Source organism: Saprolegnia parasitica, assembly GCF_000151545.1.
Source record: "Saprolegnia parasitica CBS 223.65 unplaced genomic scaffold supercont2.90, whole genome shotgun sequence".
Classification (NCBI taxonomy): domain Eukaryota; phylum Oomycota; class Saprolegniomycetes; order Saprolegniales; family Saprolegniaceae; genus Saprolegnia; species Saprolegnia parasitica.
Genome location: NW_012156484.1, coordinates 118,513 through 131,319, shown reverse-complemented (window position 1 = coordinate 131,319; position 12,807 = coordinate 118,513). Strand labels below are relative to the sequence as shown.

The following is a 12,807-nucleotide window of genomic DNA, read 5'->3' as shown; positions in this document are numbered from 1 at the left end:
GGCGAGGTATTGGGGAATTTGCGTGCTTTTGCCCGAGCCCGTTTGGCCCTGCACGACCACGAAACGGCTCTGCGTCACGGCGCGCTCGATCGCGTCGCGCTTGGCGTACGCCGGCAAGCGCTGCTGGAAGCGATACAGCTCGCGCTTGCGCCGGTACTTGTCGTCTTTCGTGGCCATCGAGAACTGTGCTTGGATGTCTTTGAAGACGTGCAATTGGCTCTCGAGCTCTGCAACGGCGGCGTCTCGAGTCGCGTCTGGCGTCGCACGTACGCGGTGCAAGAGACGTTGATGGTCAGCCACTGCCTTGGCTTCGCGTTGACGAAACTTGTCTTCTTCAGAGGACGACCTCACGGGTGCGCGGTCCCCAAGCGACCGAGCTGGAAGATGGACCGTCATCGGCGGCGGTGGTACCATCGCTCGTTGCTGCTGCCTCTGCTTCGGTGCCGCAGGCTGCTGTTCCTGGCGAGGCGCCTGCTGCGTGGGTCGGGGTGCAGATTCTTGGCGTTGCTCTGCCGGCGTTGTGCACTGCGTCGGCTCGCCCGTCGGCGTTGCCGTCCGTGGGGCCGATGCAGCGGCCTCGTGGATGGGGCCATTGACTGGGTAGACGGCGGGCTTCGTGTGGTAGAAAGTACACGCGGCTCCCTTCTTGCATGGCTTGCCCAGGACGACGCTGACACAGCGGATTTTGGTATGGTTCTTGGGGCACGTTTGCTGCACGCAAGCATCGTCCGCGGGACATTTCTCGGCTTGCGGGTGGTTCCACGTGCACGTGTCGATGCGGGCGCAGACACCCTTGTCCTTGCACTCGCCGTTGGCCATGCCGCAAATTGAACAATGCATCGAGATTGGTAGCACCTTGGCAAAATCCAAACCGTTTTTATTCTAGAATTGCAAACCTTCAAAACGTTATACGTGTCCTTTGTGAAAGAGACCGCTTGTCTTGCATCGCATCTGCAGAAATCGAAGTCGAACGACAGAAAAAATACAAGTGCGCGAATGCCTACCGGCTACTTGCGATGGAAGGTCCCTACTGCAGTTGACAACGTTTCGGGCGGGTATTCTCAAGTGTTGTGGTGGCACTGTGGTACGGACAAGGGCGACTGCGTCCTCCTCTAGAGCTACCAGGGCGGGGGACGGACGACGAGATTCTCCGCCACAACCTCGGGGGAGAACCTGCTGTTCCAGCAGTTACAGTGGAACCGGTTTCATCTACAAATTGTATAATGCTGCTGGTCGGGTGAACCTTGGAATCGATAGTCCACCACCATATCCAGTTCAGTGTAAATTATATCTAAATAGACTCACTTCAACAACGTTGCATGCACGCGTTTCACAATCGAAATAATATATTTTTCCGACAAGCATACGTTTCACTACACACAAATAATATTTCCGGCGAGATCCGTTGCTTGCATCGAGTATGTCATCATGCGTGGATTGATTACCTTGGTTTGACATACCGGTATGGCCTTACACGGCGACGGGCGCCCCGTTGCCCTACTATAATAGTACTAATAGACCTCCGAGCCTCCAGAGACCGTACTCGGGCGTTCCTGCGCGAGATCCGTGCCAACTGACGTTTCCGATGGCGGAGATCCAACCTGGAATGCGAGGTACTTCCGAAAAGTTCGGTCCAACTCATTGAAGGCGCAACTTGCACTCAGCGGAGTCGGCGGTGGAGGGAATGATGTGCAGAGTGACCATTCGGGTGGTGCAGTGAGGTTAGCTCCAAGTCATCATTCACGTTGACCGCGACGGCAGCGCGCCTTGCACCGCAGCTACCGCTTGCGTGATGAACGTTGTTACCTTGTTTCAGAAAGTCTCTCCGGGACTCGAACCCGGATCTGTCTGGTGGTACACAGTGTGTACACCGCTAGACTAGAGGCGACAAGAGCCACCACTTCTTGACTACGTGGTGGACGTGGGCATGCCTCCAGCAGCTGCTTGTGCCCCAAAAGAGTTGCTCGTGAGCCCCATCGCTACGTGGGTCAGTAAAGACAAAGGTGGAGCTCCAAGTCGAGAGGACGGCTCGACACGGAAACCTTCCGGCGGAGTCGGCTCACCCGCCGCAGGTTTGACTCGACTGCACGATGACCCACGTGGCTTGGTACGCAACCACTGCAGGGAATTTCCAAAAGGGCGTTCCAACGTGCCCAACGGCGTTGAAACTATTTATCGATCGATGGCGACCGGCTGCCCATTGTTTCATTTGCTGGGTACCGAGCGAGCTATGAACGTGGACCTGCTCGTCAACTGCCGCGACGGAGACTTTATGGTCGACGAAGAGGCCAAGAAGGAGCTTCGGAAGCAGCTGCGTCAGTTCCGCGACAGGCTCGCGACCGACGCGACGCCCGACCTCGGCACGTACCGCAACTTGATGGAAGGTATTGTCTTCTTCGTTGTCAAGGACGCGGTGGGTGTCAGCGTCGCGTCGTTCGACGACGCCCTCGGACGCATCAGGGGTCTTAAGGGGTACCTGATTGGGGCGAAAAATAAGCCCGGTGAAGGCTTCTTGCGCTCGGTTCAATGGGGCATCGAGGGCTTTAAAGTCTTCAAGAACATGGAGACGCACTATCAAGCAGGCGACGACTTGGCCAACTACGTCCCCCTCGTCATGTGCGCCAAACAAAACTGGTCAGCGCTCGCCCTCGTGCTCATGGAGTCGATTGTGTGCTGCCTCGAGTGGCTCCACCGCACGCTTCGTGTGTCACTGCACAACGGAGCCCGTCTGGCGCCAGCTACCTCGGCACGACAGCCAGTAGCAGCAGCTAAGCCCTTGACGACGGCGCCACTTTCGTATACAGGGCCGCCACCAGCGACGACAACTGCAAGTCGCCCTCTTGCAGAGCCACCGCTACCAGCTCCCGCGGTTGCGGCATTAGGGCCACATCTGGCCGCCGCGGCCCAGATCACGGTCACAAGGGTCGCCGAACTACAACAGACCGCCAACGACGTCATCCAAGAGCTGCGGAAGCGGAAGAGCCTCAACTTGCTGCCACGCTACTACCTCCGATGCAGCCGCGGCAGCCAATGTGCGACACCAGGTTGCAACTATGCGCACTCGGCAGAGGACATGCACATCGCGGGCGTCGCCCGCGCCGTCGCTTTGGGCGGCAGGTGGAAGTCAACGAAATGCGCCCATCAGTCCAATTGCCGCTACGACGCACGGTGCGACAACCAGCACGAGAGCGATGACCGAGACGCCATTTTGCGTCTGCAGAACGTCGCGAGGGAGATCGTGCGCACCACGTATGTGCGCCTCGGAGAGCTCTACGTCGAATTTCTCTCAGGCGAGACCGTTGCCGTGGTCTGTCGTGTGCGGGAGGGTTAACCTCGCGCTGGCACTCAAAATATCGGACTATTCCAACATGCTTGTATTCTTATTTCTGCTGTCCAATGGTAAAGAGTATGGTAATGAGGACGGTATACTCGATCCAAAACTACCACAACGCGACGCTTCCAAGTCCAAAAGAAAGCGGGCCCGTGAGTTGGCGCCTTTTCGAGTTGGCCTTGAACTTTAGCTTGCTCGCTGCAAAAATCTATCGGGGTTTCAAACCGTCGCAGATACCCCGATGGTCGCAGTGCGCTTATGTTGACACAAGCCGCCTCAAGTTGAAAGCGCAGTGAATCTCCCCCTATCGCCTCCAGACGATGGGTGTTGCACAGCATAGGAACGAGCCATTAGACCCCGGTGACCGAGATAGGCAAACCGCTGTTGGTATGTAGGATATGCCATCCAAGAGCGTCACGCCATACAGGACAGCATGCCAAAGGAGGCATCGACGGTTTCACGAAACCCGTGCTGGCGTGGAGAAGACAACGACAACCCTTGAGACGCCAACGTGCAGCACAATCTCGGTCGCGTCGGCAGTGCCACCACTGTCAACAAGACGAGTGTCTGCACCACTGCTGATGTCAACAGCTCAGCAAAGTCTCCGTCGCGACTGCGGTGTCACCAAGGTCGACCAAACGGTTGTCGTCTCGACCGACGACATCAACTGGATCACGCTGCCGGACGCCGGCGACATTAAGTCGGCGCTGGGAGCTTCACCGGACCAGTCGACAGAAGAAATAAGGCTTGTAGGGTGAGGCCAACCTCTTTTTTCCGGATACGGTATTCGCAACCGGACGATTGCTCGCTAATATATGCCGATCATGTTACGAGAATGCACAGGAACCTATCCTAGTCACAGCAACAAGGGCAAATATTCGGCAACTCTGCACACTAAAGTTGCGTAGCGGCATCGCTCGCCAGGACAACCGTGGTGTTCTTCTCAGCCACGCCCTCTTGCCTGGAGAACGGTGCTGATTTGCGTGAGTAACAGATGTTGCTATCAGGAGTGCCCTGATAGCCTATCAGCTGACAAAACTGGAGATAAGCCGACCAGCACACTTTTGTGGTGCGGTTTTTGCCTCGCATGTCGACGTGTGAGGGGCTGCAAGGACTGGAGCGTTTGGCTTGGTTACCATGGGCAAAGGATTCGGTCCCTCGACCACCTGACCGCATGAAAAGCTCAAAATGATGCGGTGCACCTCAAAGACACCATATGGTGCCTCTTGTGGCGATCGAAATTTCTGCTCAGCACGCTACGCCAGCCGTGTTTCGAGTGGTCATTTTCAAATTGTCTTCCATGCCCTCGCATTTACTCCTCGCTACGCTCGCGGCCGGTGCCGCTGCCACGACCATCCTCCGCACTGGCTGCGGCGACGTCGATCCTGTCTGGACACCGGTCGACGACAAGAACATCTACACCTCGCTCTCGTACGACGGCTCCACGCTCTGCGCGATCGACACCTCCGCCAACTTTGTCTGTACAACGCCGGCGACGACGCCCGTCACCTGGTTCAACGCCTACGAGAACGTCCAGAGCGGCTATGTCGGCGGCGAGCTCTCCGCCGTCGTCTCGGACGCCGAGTGCTACATCTCAAGAGCGCATGGGCCCTACGATTCCGCCCTCCTGGACGGACCCGCCGTGGCTGTATGGGGCGATAAGGAGACCTTCTGCTTTACGTCAACCCGGTCTACCGGGTGCTCGACCAATGGCAACAACGCCGTGCAGCTCGATGGCAAGATGGTCGACCTCGCGTTGAGTGGCAGAACGCTCTACGGCATCGATGCATCCGGTGTGCTTTCCAAGGGCTCGCTTCCAACGGGTGACGTCTCGACCGCGTCGTGGGTGCCGGTTGCAGGTGCACCGACGCTCAGCGAAGTCTCGGTCGGCGGTGGTCGCGTCTGTGGTGTCACCAAGACCGACAAGACAGTTGTCTGCTCGACCGACGACGTCAACTGGACGACGCTGCCGGACGCCAAGTGGGCGCACGTCGCTGTGTTTGGCAGCACCGTGTTTGCCACGGATAGCAGCAACAAGCTCAGCTCGTACACGTTCCAATAGTCTCGTGCACAACTTGTCTTTAAAACACAGGACGATATGATCATTGTCTTTTCTGAGATTTTCCACTGTCAAGTGGTGGCGTGGATGCCATCGCGCCTCTTCAAGATCGCGATCTTTTGACGTTGCCGTTGCGGCTCATCCGAAAACCTTTGACCTCGGGCCATGGACGTCCTCACCGACGCGCAGCTGGCGGCGCTCAACCAAGCCAAGGTAGTCCTTCATGTTTCTCACTGCTCACCATGTGCGTGACGACGGCGCGTCGACAGGTGGGCATCCGCATGGACAATGAAAAGTACATTCGCGCCCATCCCGAGCTCGACCTCGTCATGCGGGCGCTCGTCAAAGCCGTGCTTCGAGACCGCCCGGCCAACGTCACGGCGTACGCGCATGAGTATTTTGCGCGCGACCTCAGCATCCTCCGCAGCGAGATCACGGGCACAACACCACCACGCAGTTAGTCGCCAATGGCAGAGTCTTCTTATGCTTGCAACCGAAACGCGCCGTCGTTCGTGCGCCAGACGCCGAGGTTGTAGCAGAGCGGGATGAGCAGCATTTCGCGGAGCATCGAGAAGGTCGCGTCAATGACGTTGAGCTTGGAGCCGGGAATTTCTTGCCAGCGCACCGCGACCTCCTATCCATAGCGCCAGTGATGGAGACTTCAAGGTGGAAGAAGAGACCGTACGTAGCATGGAATGCGAAGCTTGTGGGCGAGGTAGAGCAGCTCGACGTCAAAGCCCCAGCGCTCAATATGCAGCGGCGGGAAGAGCAGCTGCGCGGCCTTGCGATCGAAGAGCTTGAAGCCGCACTGCGTGTCGCGGATATCGTTGACGCACAGCGTCGCAACGATCCAGTGGAAGCCGTGCATGAGCACATTGCGCAGCGGATGGCGCTAGGCACGCTGCTTGAGCGATGAATCGATCGAGGAGGAGGAACTGTACCTTGGCCGTGGCCTCGCCTTCGAGATGCGCGCGGCTGCCGCAGACCACGACGCCGCTGGTCGCGTCCTTGGCTTTGGTCGTCCAGAGAGCCTCGAGCTTGGTAAAGTCGTCAATCTTGGTCGCAGCGTCGGCGTCGGCCATGAGGATGATCTCGCCGGACGCCTTGAGCACGCCCATGCGCACGGCGCCACCCTTGCCGTGGTTCGTCTCGAGCCGCAGGAGCTTGAGCTTCTCGACGCCATGGCGGCGAATGTGGCCTTCGACGACCGCGACGGTCTTGTCCGTGCTGCAGTCGTCGACGACAATGATCTCGTACGTGAACGACGCATCGGCGGCCGCGCGGCTCTCGAGGTATGCGATCGTCTCATCCAGCATCGGCTCGATGCGATCTTCTTCGTTGAACGCGGGCACGACGAGCGAGAGGTAGCGCGTCGCCGGCGATGAGAGCGACGGAAACACCAACCTACATGGACATCGCTTCGTTAGGCGGCGGCGTGGCCAGCGCGGGTGCGTACGTTGTGCCAGGCGTCGTCGGGTCTGTGTAGGAGCGGTACTTGGTAGCATCATGCGCGGCTGCGTAGGCCTTGGCCATGGTCACGGGCGCGAAGAACCAGCGCAGGAGCGGCAGAAGCAGAAGGGCGCCGGCGCCGATGACGACGGCGACGACGACCGGCAGCGGCAGCGGCAGCATCGGCTCTGTAGCAACTTTCGACTTGATTTGTCCACGTGGAGCAATAAAAACCCTTGATATTCGATCTATTGCACATGCATTAGGACAGGTTTATCCGAAGGTATCCGGATACGGTGCACGAAATCAGCTGCTGGTATTTTCGGCATATGACTGCCGAAAATAGGGCACTCTGAGCGTCATGCAGCAAGTAAATCCGAGGATACGACGATCGATCAACGACTGCACCTTCTGCGGACATTGCATCTCGACAAACGTGGCCAGTACGTGGTGCAAGAGACGCTCGCCAAGGTGGGTCGTCTCATTTACGTTCCAAAGCTACCTCTACTAAAGGTGTCGACCACCAGTGGCCTTGTTCCAGTTACGCTTAAACTAGCACGTCCTGCCAACGTCGGCAACACCACGCAGTATAATGTGGACCCCGCGCTGACCGCAGTGTTGTTGCAGTCGACGAGTTCGCGAACGTGCTCGTATATTCAGCTGACCAAATCCCAGGTTGTGCGGTGCGTCGACCAGTTTGGCCACATGCGCAGCCTCTCGCACAGAAGCCTCTCGACGGTGGTGCTGCATCGCCTTGCGATCGTTGTAGTAGTGGCGATTATAGGAGCCTAACGTACTACGTAATTGGGCTCCCCAAAGGATTAAGGACACTGCTCGTAAACAATATGCGGCTCCCAGCGACGTCACGAGTGGATGTTCCGACGTGCGGTGGTTGAAAGGCGCTCGTAGGTTTCCAGACTTGAGCGCACGCGCCATGTCGCATGTGACTCTTGTCCGCGGCGGTTGGATGCTGCTGCCGGGACGAATTGCATGCCGTGTCCTGGCTTTTTCACCACCAATGACAATGCAATGGCCATCTCCCCTAGTAACAGACAGCGGAATCTGGTAGAGCTCGATTATCGAGTTCGGATAGCGGTTGAGAGGTATTCCGAGTGTCCCATCGACTAGTACAGTACCGGTATGGTGACGACTGCACCACCACGTGGTGTGTTGTCGGCCACCTATTTTGAACACTGGCAGACCGACCCGCCATGTTGACCCGAACGCCAATTGAAATAGAAAGATGGTGAGCCCATTCCACCACTTTTTGGTTGTCAAATAGCGAGTGCACAGCTGCGTGGTTGGTCGACCCGTGAAGCCGCCACGTTGAACTAAAAATGGCACAGACAAGTCCTTGAGGACTCGCACGTCCAACGACCGATGGCCGATCGCGGTCCGCCATCTTGTCGGGCGGGTAATGCTGCCAGACACACAGTTTGCAATGGCCATGGTTCTCGCAAGCCTCCTCCTTGTCACCTCGCTTCCGCTCGTGATTGCAGCGACGGGCAACAGCAGCACGCATCTCGTGCCCTACTACACGGACCCGGCGACGTACGCGGCACTGCTCCAAACGTCGTCGTCGAGGAGCTGCGCCTTTGGTAGCTTCCCATGCCTCGATGGCAGCACCGCGTGCATCGATCCGCTCGGATTTGCTGGGTGTGTGTTTGACACCTTGACCACCATCACCCTCGATACGATCGCCCCAAGCTTTTTCAGCATGGTACAAGACTTTACCGACGACCCGGTCAAGTTTGCAGTCGATTTTGCCAACGAGACCGTCACGTCGGCGGTCAATAATCTGATCGAGTGCCGCAAAGTCCTCAGTGGCGAGCCCCCGAGCTGCTCCCAACTCGCTTCGTTCAAGTCGTGCGTCGACACGGCGTCTCTCACGCTCTCGGTTGCCAAGATCGGGGCCAAGGGGCTGGCTAAAAAAGCTATCAAACGCATCGATGACGGCCTCGGCAAGGTATCGAAGGTCACCGGTTTCGTCAACGACCAGTGCAAAACGGGCTGCAAGACAGGCGAATGCAGCGGTGAGTCGTTGGAGTACCGCGAGCCTCCTGGATGCCAGTGCAAGTCGCTCATGCTGGATGCCAGAGACCAATATCACTTTACGACGACCCCATCCGACTGCGCCACCAACGCCGCTCTCTTTGTGATCGACGAATACGGCGACAAGAAGCTCGACGATAAAGTTCACTTTCCATACATGGGCTGCTACGTCGGCACCGAGGACGAGCCGTCCGACTGGCGCAATTGCTCCAAAGCGTACGCTTCCAGCATGTTCCCGGGGGCAGTCTTTGTTCGGTGCGTCGACCAGTTTGGCAAGCAGCGCAACCTTCAACGAGAGCAAGCCCAAGGTGGATCGAAGGCTGGGTATGGAGCGATTGCAGTGCTCATTTTGCTGGGGCCGGCTGCGTACTACTTGCACAAGAAGAGCGAGAAAAAAGAAAAGCAGACGACCACCGATGTCAAGCCCACGGAAGGCTCGGCCCCACACGTCGCCGCTTCGGTAGACCCGACTCCTCCCCGAGTCTAGTCTATATATATGCATTTTACTAGAGTACATATTTTCACTTTACCAATTTGTTGCTGAGCCGTTGCTTTTGATTTGCATCCTCGGCCTTTTCCCAGCTAGTGGGGCTCGTTGGCGTACGCAGTTTACCGACGCACCTTGTTAAAAATGGCATGTGCCACCTTGTAGCCGCCAGCTGGCAGTAACAAGCATCCCCATGGCACGGTCCGCCGAGGACGACGTGCGCCTCGGGAGGAAGAAGATCTTGTACACGCGCCTCTGGTGGCTGCTCTTCCACGTCGGCGACTACGTCTGGCTCGTCTACAGCGGGACGTGGGCGGCGTACTTCACCCGGCAAAGCGGCTACGACGTGGCAGGCGCTGCGACCGTCATTGCGATCGGCGTCGGCAGCTTTGCCGCCTACGTGCGCCTGCAGTGCTCGTCGCCCGGCTTTGTCCCGCTTGCGCCGACCGCCGACGCTCCCGAGGCGTACGACACGGATGTGCTCCTCCTCGAGCACGGCCCCGAGTCGCCGGTCGTGGATGGGGCCAGCGGCATGGAGCTGCACTACTGCCGGCGCTGCCGCGTGCACCAGCCTCTCCGCGCCAAGCACTGGTACGCCTACCACCTTTAGCATGCATCGTTCGAGGCTCACAGGAGGTAGCAAGGACTGCGGGCGCTGCGTCGAGCAATACGACCACCAGTAGTTCCCTCGCTGCGTTACTGGAAAGTCGATCTCATGGAGGTGTCTCTAGCTGCGTCTGCGCTGGCGTCTGCGTCGGCCGGGACAACCACCGCATCTTCGTCACCTACGTCGTCCTGCAGCTCCTCGAGGCCATCTGTGCGCTGGACATTGCCGTCTATGGCTTCTCGATGCAGGAGAGCATCCAAGCCTGGTTCGTCGTCAACCTTCCGTACATCGTCGTCTACTGTTGCAGCCTCTTTACGCTGCTCATGGCGATCCCGCTGACCTGCTACCACATCTACCTCGTGCTCACGAACCAGGTTCGGTCGAATGCCACGACAATATTGTCTTACGGTGTGTAGACGTCCTGGGAGCACGCCCGGCGACGCCAGATCACCTATCTGCGCGACCTCCCAGACGACACCTCGCCCTTCTCGGCCGGCTACACCACCAACTGCGTCCGGTTTCTCATGCGGGGCGAGCGAAGTACGTGGATGGGTCTAACGGCCGCCGACCTCAACCTCGACAGCGATGACAGCGACGAGAACGAGAGCAGCAACACCCACAAGATGGCAACCACCGCCGAGCGCCGAGCGTAGACACGCAATCAGCTACCGCCGTTGAGAGGTCATGAGGTTAGGAGGTTAGGGTGCGGCTATATACATACTAGTAACTAGTTAGTGGACTTCGGTCTTGGTCGAGACCGCAATGCCTTCAAACATGTCGCCGACCTACATACCGCCATGCATCCTTTCAACTCGATACATTGAAAGAAAGCGTACCATTTGCATCGTGTTGGGCAGTGTGTTGGCGGTAGCAACACCGATGAGCGGCGACGACGGCGCCTGCAGCGACGATGTCGGGCTCATTGCGTCGTAGAAATCGTCTGACGCTGCGCTGTCGCTCGGACCCGGCTTGGTGGTGAGCACAGGAGCCTCCTCGGTATCATGCATCTCGGTCGGCGACCGCTCGGGCGTGTGCTCTGTCGTCGGTGCCGGTGTAAAGTCGTCGGGCAGCTCGACCGGCTGCAAGCTCGCGTACTTGCCGATGACACCGACCCCAAGGATCTTTTCGTGGATGAAATCACCGATCGCCTGGCATGGAATGAGACGCCACGCCGACAAGAGAGAGACAAGGACGTACGACCGAGTTTTGCATGAGCAGCTTGGTGCATTTGGTGCCATTGTTCATCTGCAGCTGTCGAATCGCGGCTTCAAAGCTCATGCCGGCAATCACAACATCGTTGACAGCGACAATGTGGTTCTCGGGCAGCACGTCGATCCAGTCAATGTCATCGGGCGACCCTTGCACTACATATCTGTGAGGTCGATCCAGATTCTAGATTCTAGATCTGAAAAAAAAGTATACCCAGGCCAATGCGCTTGAGCGCGATCGTGGGCTGGTCGAAAAACTCGTACTCGGTGACCGATTCGACTTCAACGACGCGGTCGTACAGGTACAGCTCGTACTGAAACACTTCGCCGACCGACGTTTGGACCGACGCCGTGCAGCCGCTGGCGACGACGACACGCGAGATCGCGTTGATATCTATGAATGCATCAAGTTGATACGACGACTGCGTCGACAAGGATGCGTACCGCACTTCACGTAGACGAAGCGGTAAATGCACGGCGGCGAGCCATAGTCGCACTTGAAGGCCACTTGGCCGTTGGTCCCTGGAGGCACGAGCTGCGTGGGCCCGACGTCGATGTTTTGGTCGCCTTCTTCGTTGTAGATAAGCAGCTGGACATAGTCCTTGGGCGAGTGGTTCTCGGGAATGTCAAACTCGACTACAGAAACCATGAGTCGATGGACGATACGGCGCAGATGCTAGCGTACCGGTGACGACCGAGCCCTTCTCGAGGTGCGCGCCGAGGCGGATCTCGGCGATACCGCTCGAACGCAGACTCAGGAGGCTCATCTTGTACGACGTCGGCTCTGTGACGCGAGTAAGGACGGCGTGGAGGTCTTCGGCGTGCTGAATCGAGTCGGGGTACCCATTGTGCAGCAAAAGGTCCTAGTGCATGTCGTGGGCATCCCATTCTCGCCACCATCGCCGTGGTCGTTATACCTGAGGAAGAAGGCCGAGCGCGTCGCGCGTGGGCATCGCGCCGAGCTGCAGCAGGTGCACGATCGCCACGTCGTTCTGCGCTTGGCACGCGTGGTGCAACGCCGTCCAGCCCTTCTCGTCGCGATGGTCGAGGTTCGCCTCTTTCGCCACGAGCATCTTGATCATCTCGAGCACGATCTGCTTCTTCTCGTGCTGCACCGAGTGGGCGGCGGCCTTGATCGCGTCCGACTCGAGCGCCTGCGGCGTCGGGCTCGGGCTCTTGACCTCCGGGTCGCTCCCAGCCGCGACGAGGAGCGCGGTCCGGCCATCCTCGTCGGCCTTCTCGACGTCGGCCGTCTCGGAGGATGCGAGCAGCGACGCGAGGCCGTCGAGGTCGCCGGTCCGGCAGCACTCGTGCAAGGACGCGTTGTTGCCCATCTTCCCGTGGTCGGAAATCTTCGAAAATGCCACGTCGGGGCGCGACGGACAGCATATTAATATTCCGTTTTCCATCACTTCATATCTTGACATTGTATGCAAACTGTGTCGGATCGCGATTTATTATTATGCGACCCGCTGGAAATTCGTGCATTTCAACCAATCAGCGGCTAGTTGAAGTCGCCGTCCATCTTGGTGCAGAAAGGCCATCCACAGTTCGCGGGATCGACACCGGTAGCTACGTGACGACGAGAAACGTGGACACGCGCGTCCACGTTCA

At 58.2% G+C, this 12,807-nt stretch overlaps 9 protein-coding genes across 9 annotated transcripts; 6 read left to right on the top strand and 3 right to left on the bottom strand.

Moving 5' to 3' along the window:
• Positions 1 to 54: 54 nt before the first annotated feature.
• Positions 55 to 819, bottom strand: SPRG_13126 (hypothetical protein; the record flags this gene model as incomplete). The annotated part of the gene is made up of 1 exon (XM_012351995.1): positions 55 to 819. A coding segment is annotated over one exon (765 nt), but the record flags the coding sequence as incomplete, so codon positions are not given.
• Positions 820 to 2,230: 1,411 nt separating this feature from the next.
• SPRG_13125 (hypothetical protein) lies at positions 2,231 to 3,331 on the top strand (the record flags this gene model as incomplete). The annotated part of the gene is made up of 1 exon (XM_012351994.1): positions 2,231 to 3,331. One exon carries the CDS (start codon positions 2,231 to 2,233, stop codon positions 3,329 to 3,331), a length of 1,101 nt encoding a protein of 366 aa, XP_012207384.1.
• Positions 3,332 to 3,780: 449 nt separating this feature from the next.
• SPRG_21240 (hypothetical protein) lies at positions 3,781 to 4,089 on the top strand (the record flags this gene model as incomplete). The annotated part of the gene is made up of 1 exon (XM_012352001.1): positions 3,781 to 4,089. A coding segment is annotated over one exon (309 nt), but the record flags the coding sequence as incomplete, so codon positions are not given.
• Positions 4,090 to 4,631: 542 nt separating this feature from the next.
• Positions 4,632 to 5,426, top strand: SPRG_13124 (hypothetical protein; the record flags this gene model as incomplete). The annotated part of the gene is made up of 1 exon (XM_012351993.1): positions 4,632 to 5,426. One exon carries the CDS (start codon positions 4,632 to 4,634, stop codon positions 5,391 to 5,393), a length of 762 nt encoding a protein of 253 aa, XP_012207383.1. The 3' UTR covers positions 5,394 to 5,426.
• A 100-nt stretch (positions 5,427 to 5,526) lies between these two features.
• On the top strand, positions 5,527 to 5,888 carry SPRG_13123 (hypothetical protein). The gene is made up of 2 exons (XM_012351992.1): positions 5,527 to 5,603; positions 5,660 to 5,888. The coding sequence occupies exons 1-2, from the start codon at positions 5,556 to 5,558 to the stop codon at positions 5,849 to 5,851; spliced, it is 240 nt and encodes a 79-aa protein (XP_012207382.1). The 5' UTR covers positions 5,527 to 5,555; the 3' UTR covers positions 5,852 to 5,888.
• Positions 5,819 to 7,022, bottom strand: SPRG_13122 (hypothetical protein; the record flags this gene model as incomplete). The annotated part of the gene is made up of 4 exons (XM_012351991.1): positions 5,819 to 6,024; positions 6,076 to 6,282; positions 6,332 to 6,794; positions 6,847 to 7,022. The coding sequence occupies 4 exons, from the start codon at positions 7,020 to 7,022 to the stop codon at positions 5,872 to 5,874; spliced, it is 999 nt and encodes a 332-aa protein (XP_012207381.1). The 3' UTR covers positions 5,819 to 5,871.
• Positions 7,023 to 8,238: 1,216 nt separating this feature from the next.
• Positions 8,239 to 9,436, top strand: SPRG_13121 (hypothetical protein). Its single transcript, XM_012351990.1, has 2 exons — positions 8,239 to 9,199; positions 9,233 to 9,436. The coding sequence occupies exons 1-2, from the start codon at positions 8,257 to 8,259 to the stop codon at positions 9,376 to 9,378; spliced, it is 1,089 nt and encodes a 362-aa protein (XP_012207380.1). The 5' UTR covers positions 8,239 to 8,256; the 3' UTR covers positions 9,379 to 9,436.
• A 113-nt stretch (positions 9,437 to 9,549) lies between these two features.
• On the top strand, positions 9,550 to 10,638 carry SPRG_13120 (hypothetical protein; the record flags this gene model as incomplete). Its single annotated transcript, XM_012351989.1, has 4 exons — positions 9,550 to 9,969; positions 10,019 to 10,060; positions 10,110 to 10,359; positions 10,402 to 10,638. Exons 1-4 carry the CDS (start codon positions 9,572 to 9,574, stop codon positions 10,636 to 10,638), a joined length of 927 nt encoding a protein of 308 aa, XP_012207379.1. The 5' UTR covers positions 9,550 to 9,571.
• A 15-nt stretch (positions 10,639 to 10,653) lies between these two features.
• On the bottom strand, positions 10,654 to 12,549 carry SPRG_13119 (hypothetical protein). The gene is made up of 7 exons (XM_012351988.1): positions 12,111 to 12,549; positions 11,879 to 12,056; positions 11,638 to 11,829; positions 11,408 to 11,587; positions 11,183 to 11,343; positions 10,822 to 11,133; positions 10,654 to 10,770 (listed from the first exon to the last, which is right to left on the bottom strand). Exons 1-7 carry the CDS (start codon positions 12,525 to 12,527, stop codon positions 10,717 to 10,719), a joined length of 1,494 nt encoding a protein of 497 aa, XP_012207378.1. The 5' UTR covers positions 12,528 to 12,549; the 3' UTR covers positions 10,654 to 10,716.
• Between the last annotated feature and the right edge of the window lie 258 nt (positions 12,550 to 12,807).

Coding starts and splice junctions, on each gene's coding strand:
- SPRG_13123 (XM_012351992.1), top strand. CDS start 5,556: ATGGACGTCCTCACCGACGCGCAGCTGGCGGCGCTCAACCAAGCCAAG. Junction 5,604..5,659: donor CGGCGCTCAACCAAGCCAAG/GTAGTCCTTCAT, acceptor GCGCGTCGACAG/GTGGGCATCCGCATGGACAA.
- SPRG_13121 (XM_012351990.1), top strand. CDS start 8,257: ATGCTGCCAGACACACAGTTTGCAATGGCCATGGTTCTCGCAAGCCTC. Junction 9,200..9,232: donor TCAACGAGAGCAAGCCCAAG/GTGGATCGAAGG, acceptor GAGCGATTGCAG/TGCTCATTTTGCTGGGGCCG.
- SPRG_13119 (XM_012351988.1), bottom strand. CDS start 12,527: ATGGGCAACAACGCGTCCTTGCACGAGTGCTGCCGGACCGGCGACCTC. Junction 11,830..11,878: donor GAAGGGCTCGGTCGTCACCG/GTACGCTAGCAT, acceptor TGGTTTCTGTAG/TCGAGTTTGACATTCCCGAG. Junction 10,771..10,821: donor TGCCCAACACGATGCAAATG/GTACGCTTTCTT, acceptor GGCGGTATGTAG/GTCGGCGACATGTTTGAAGG.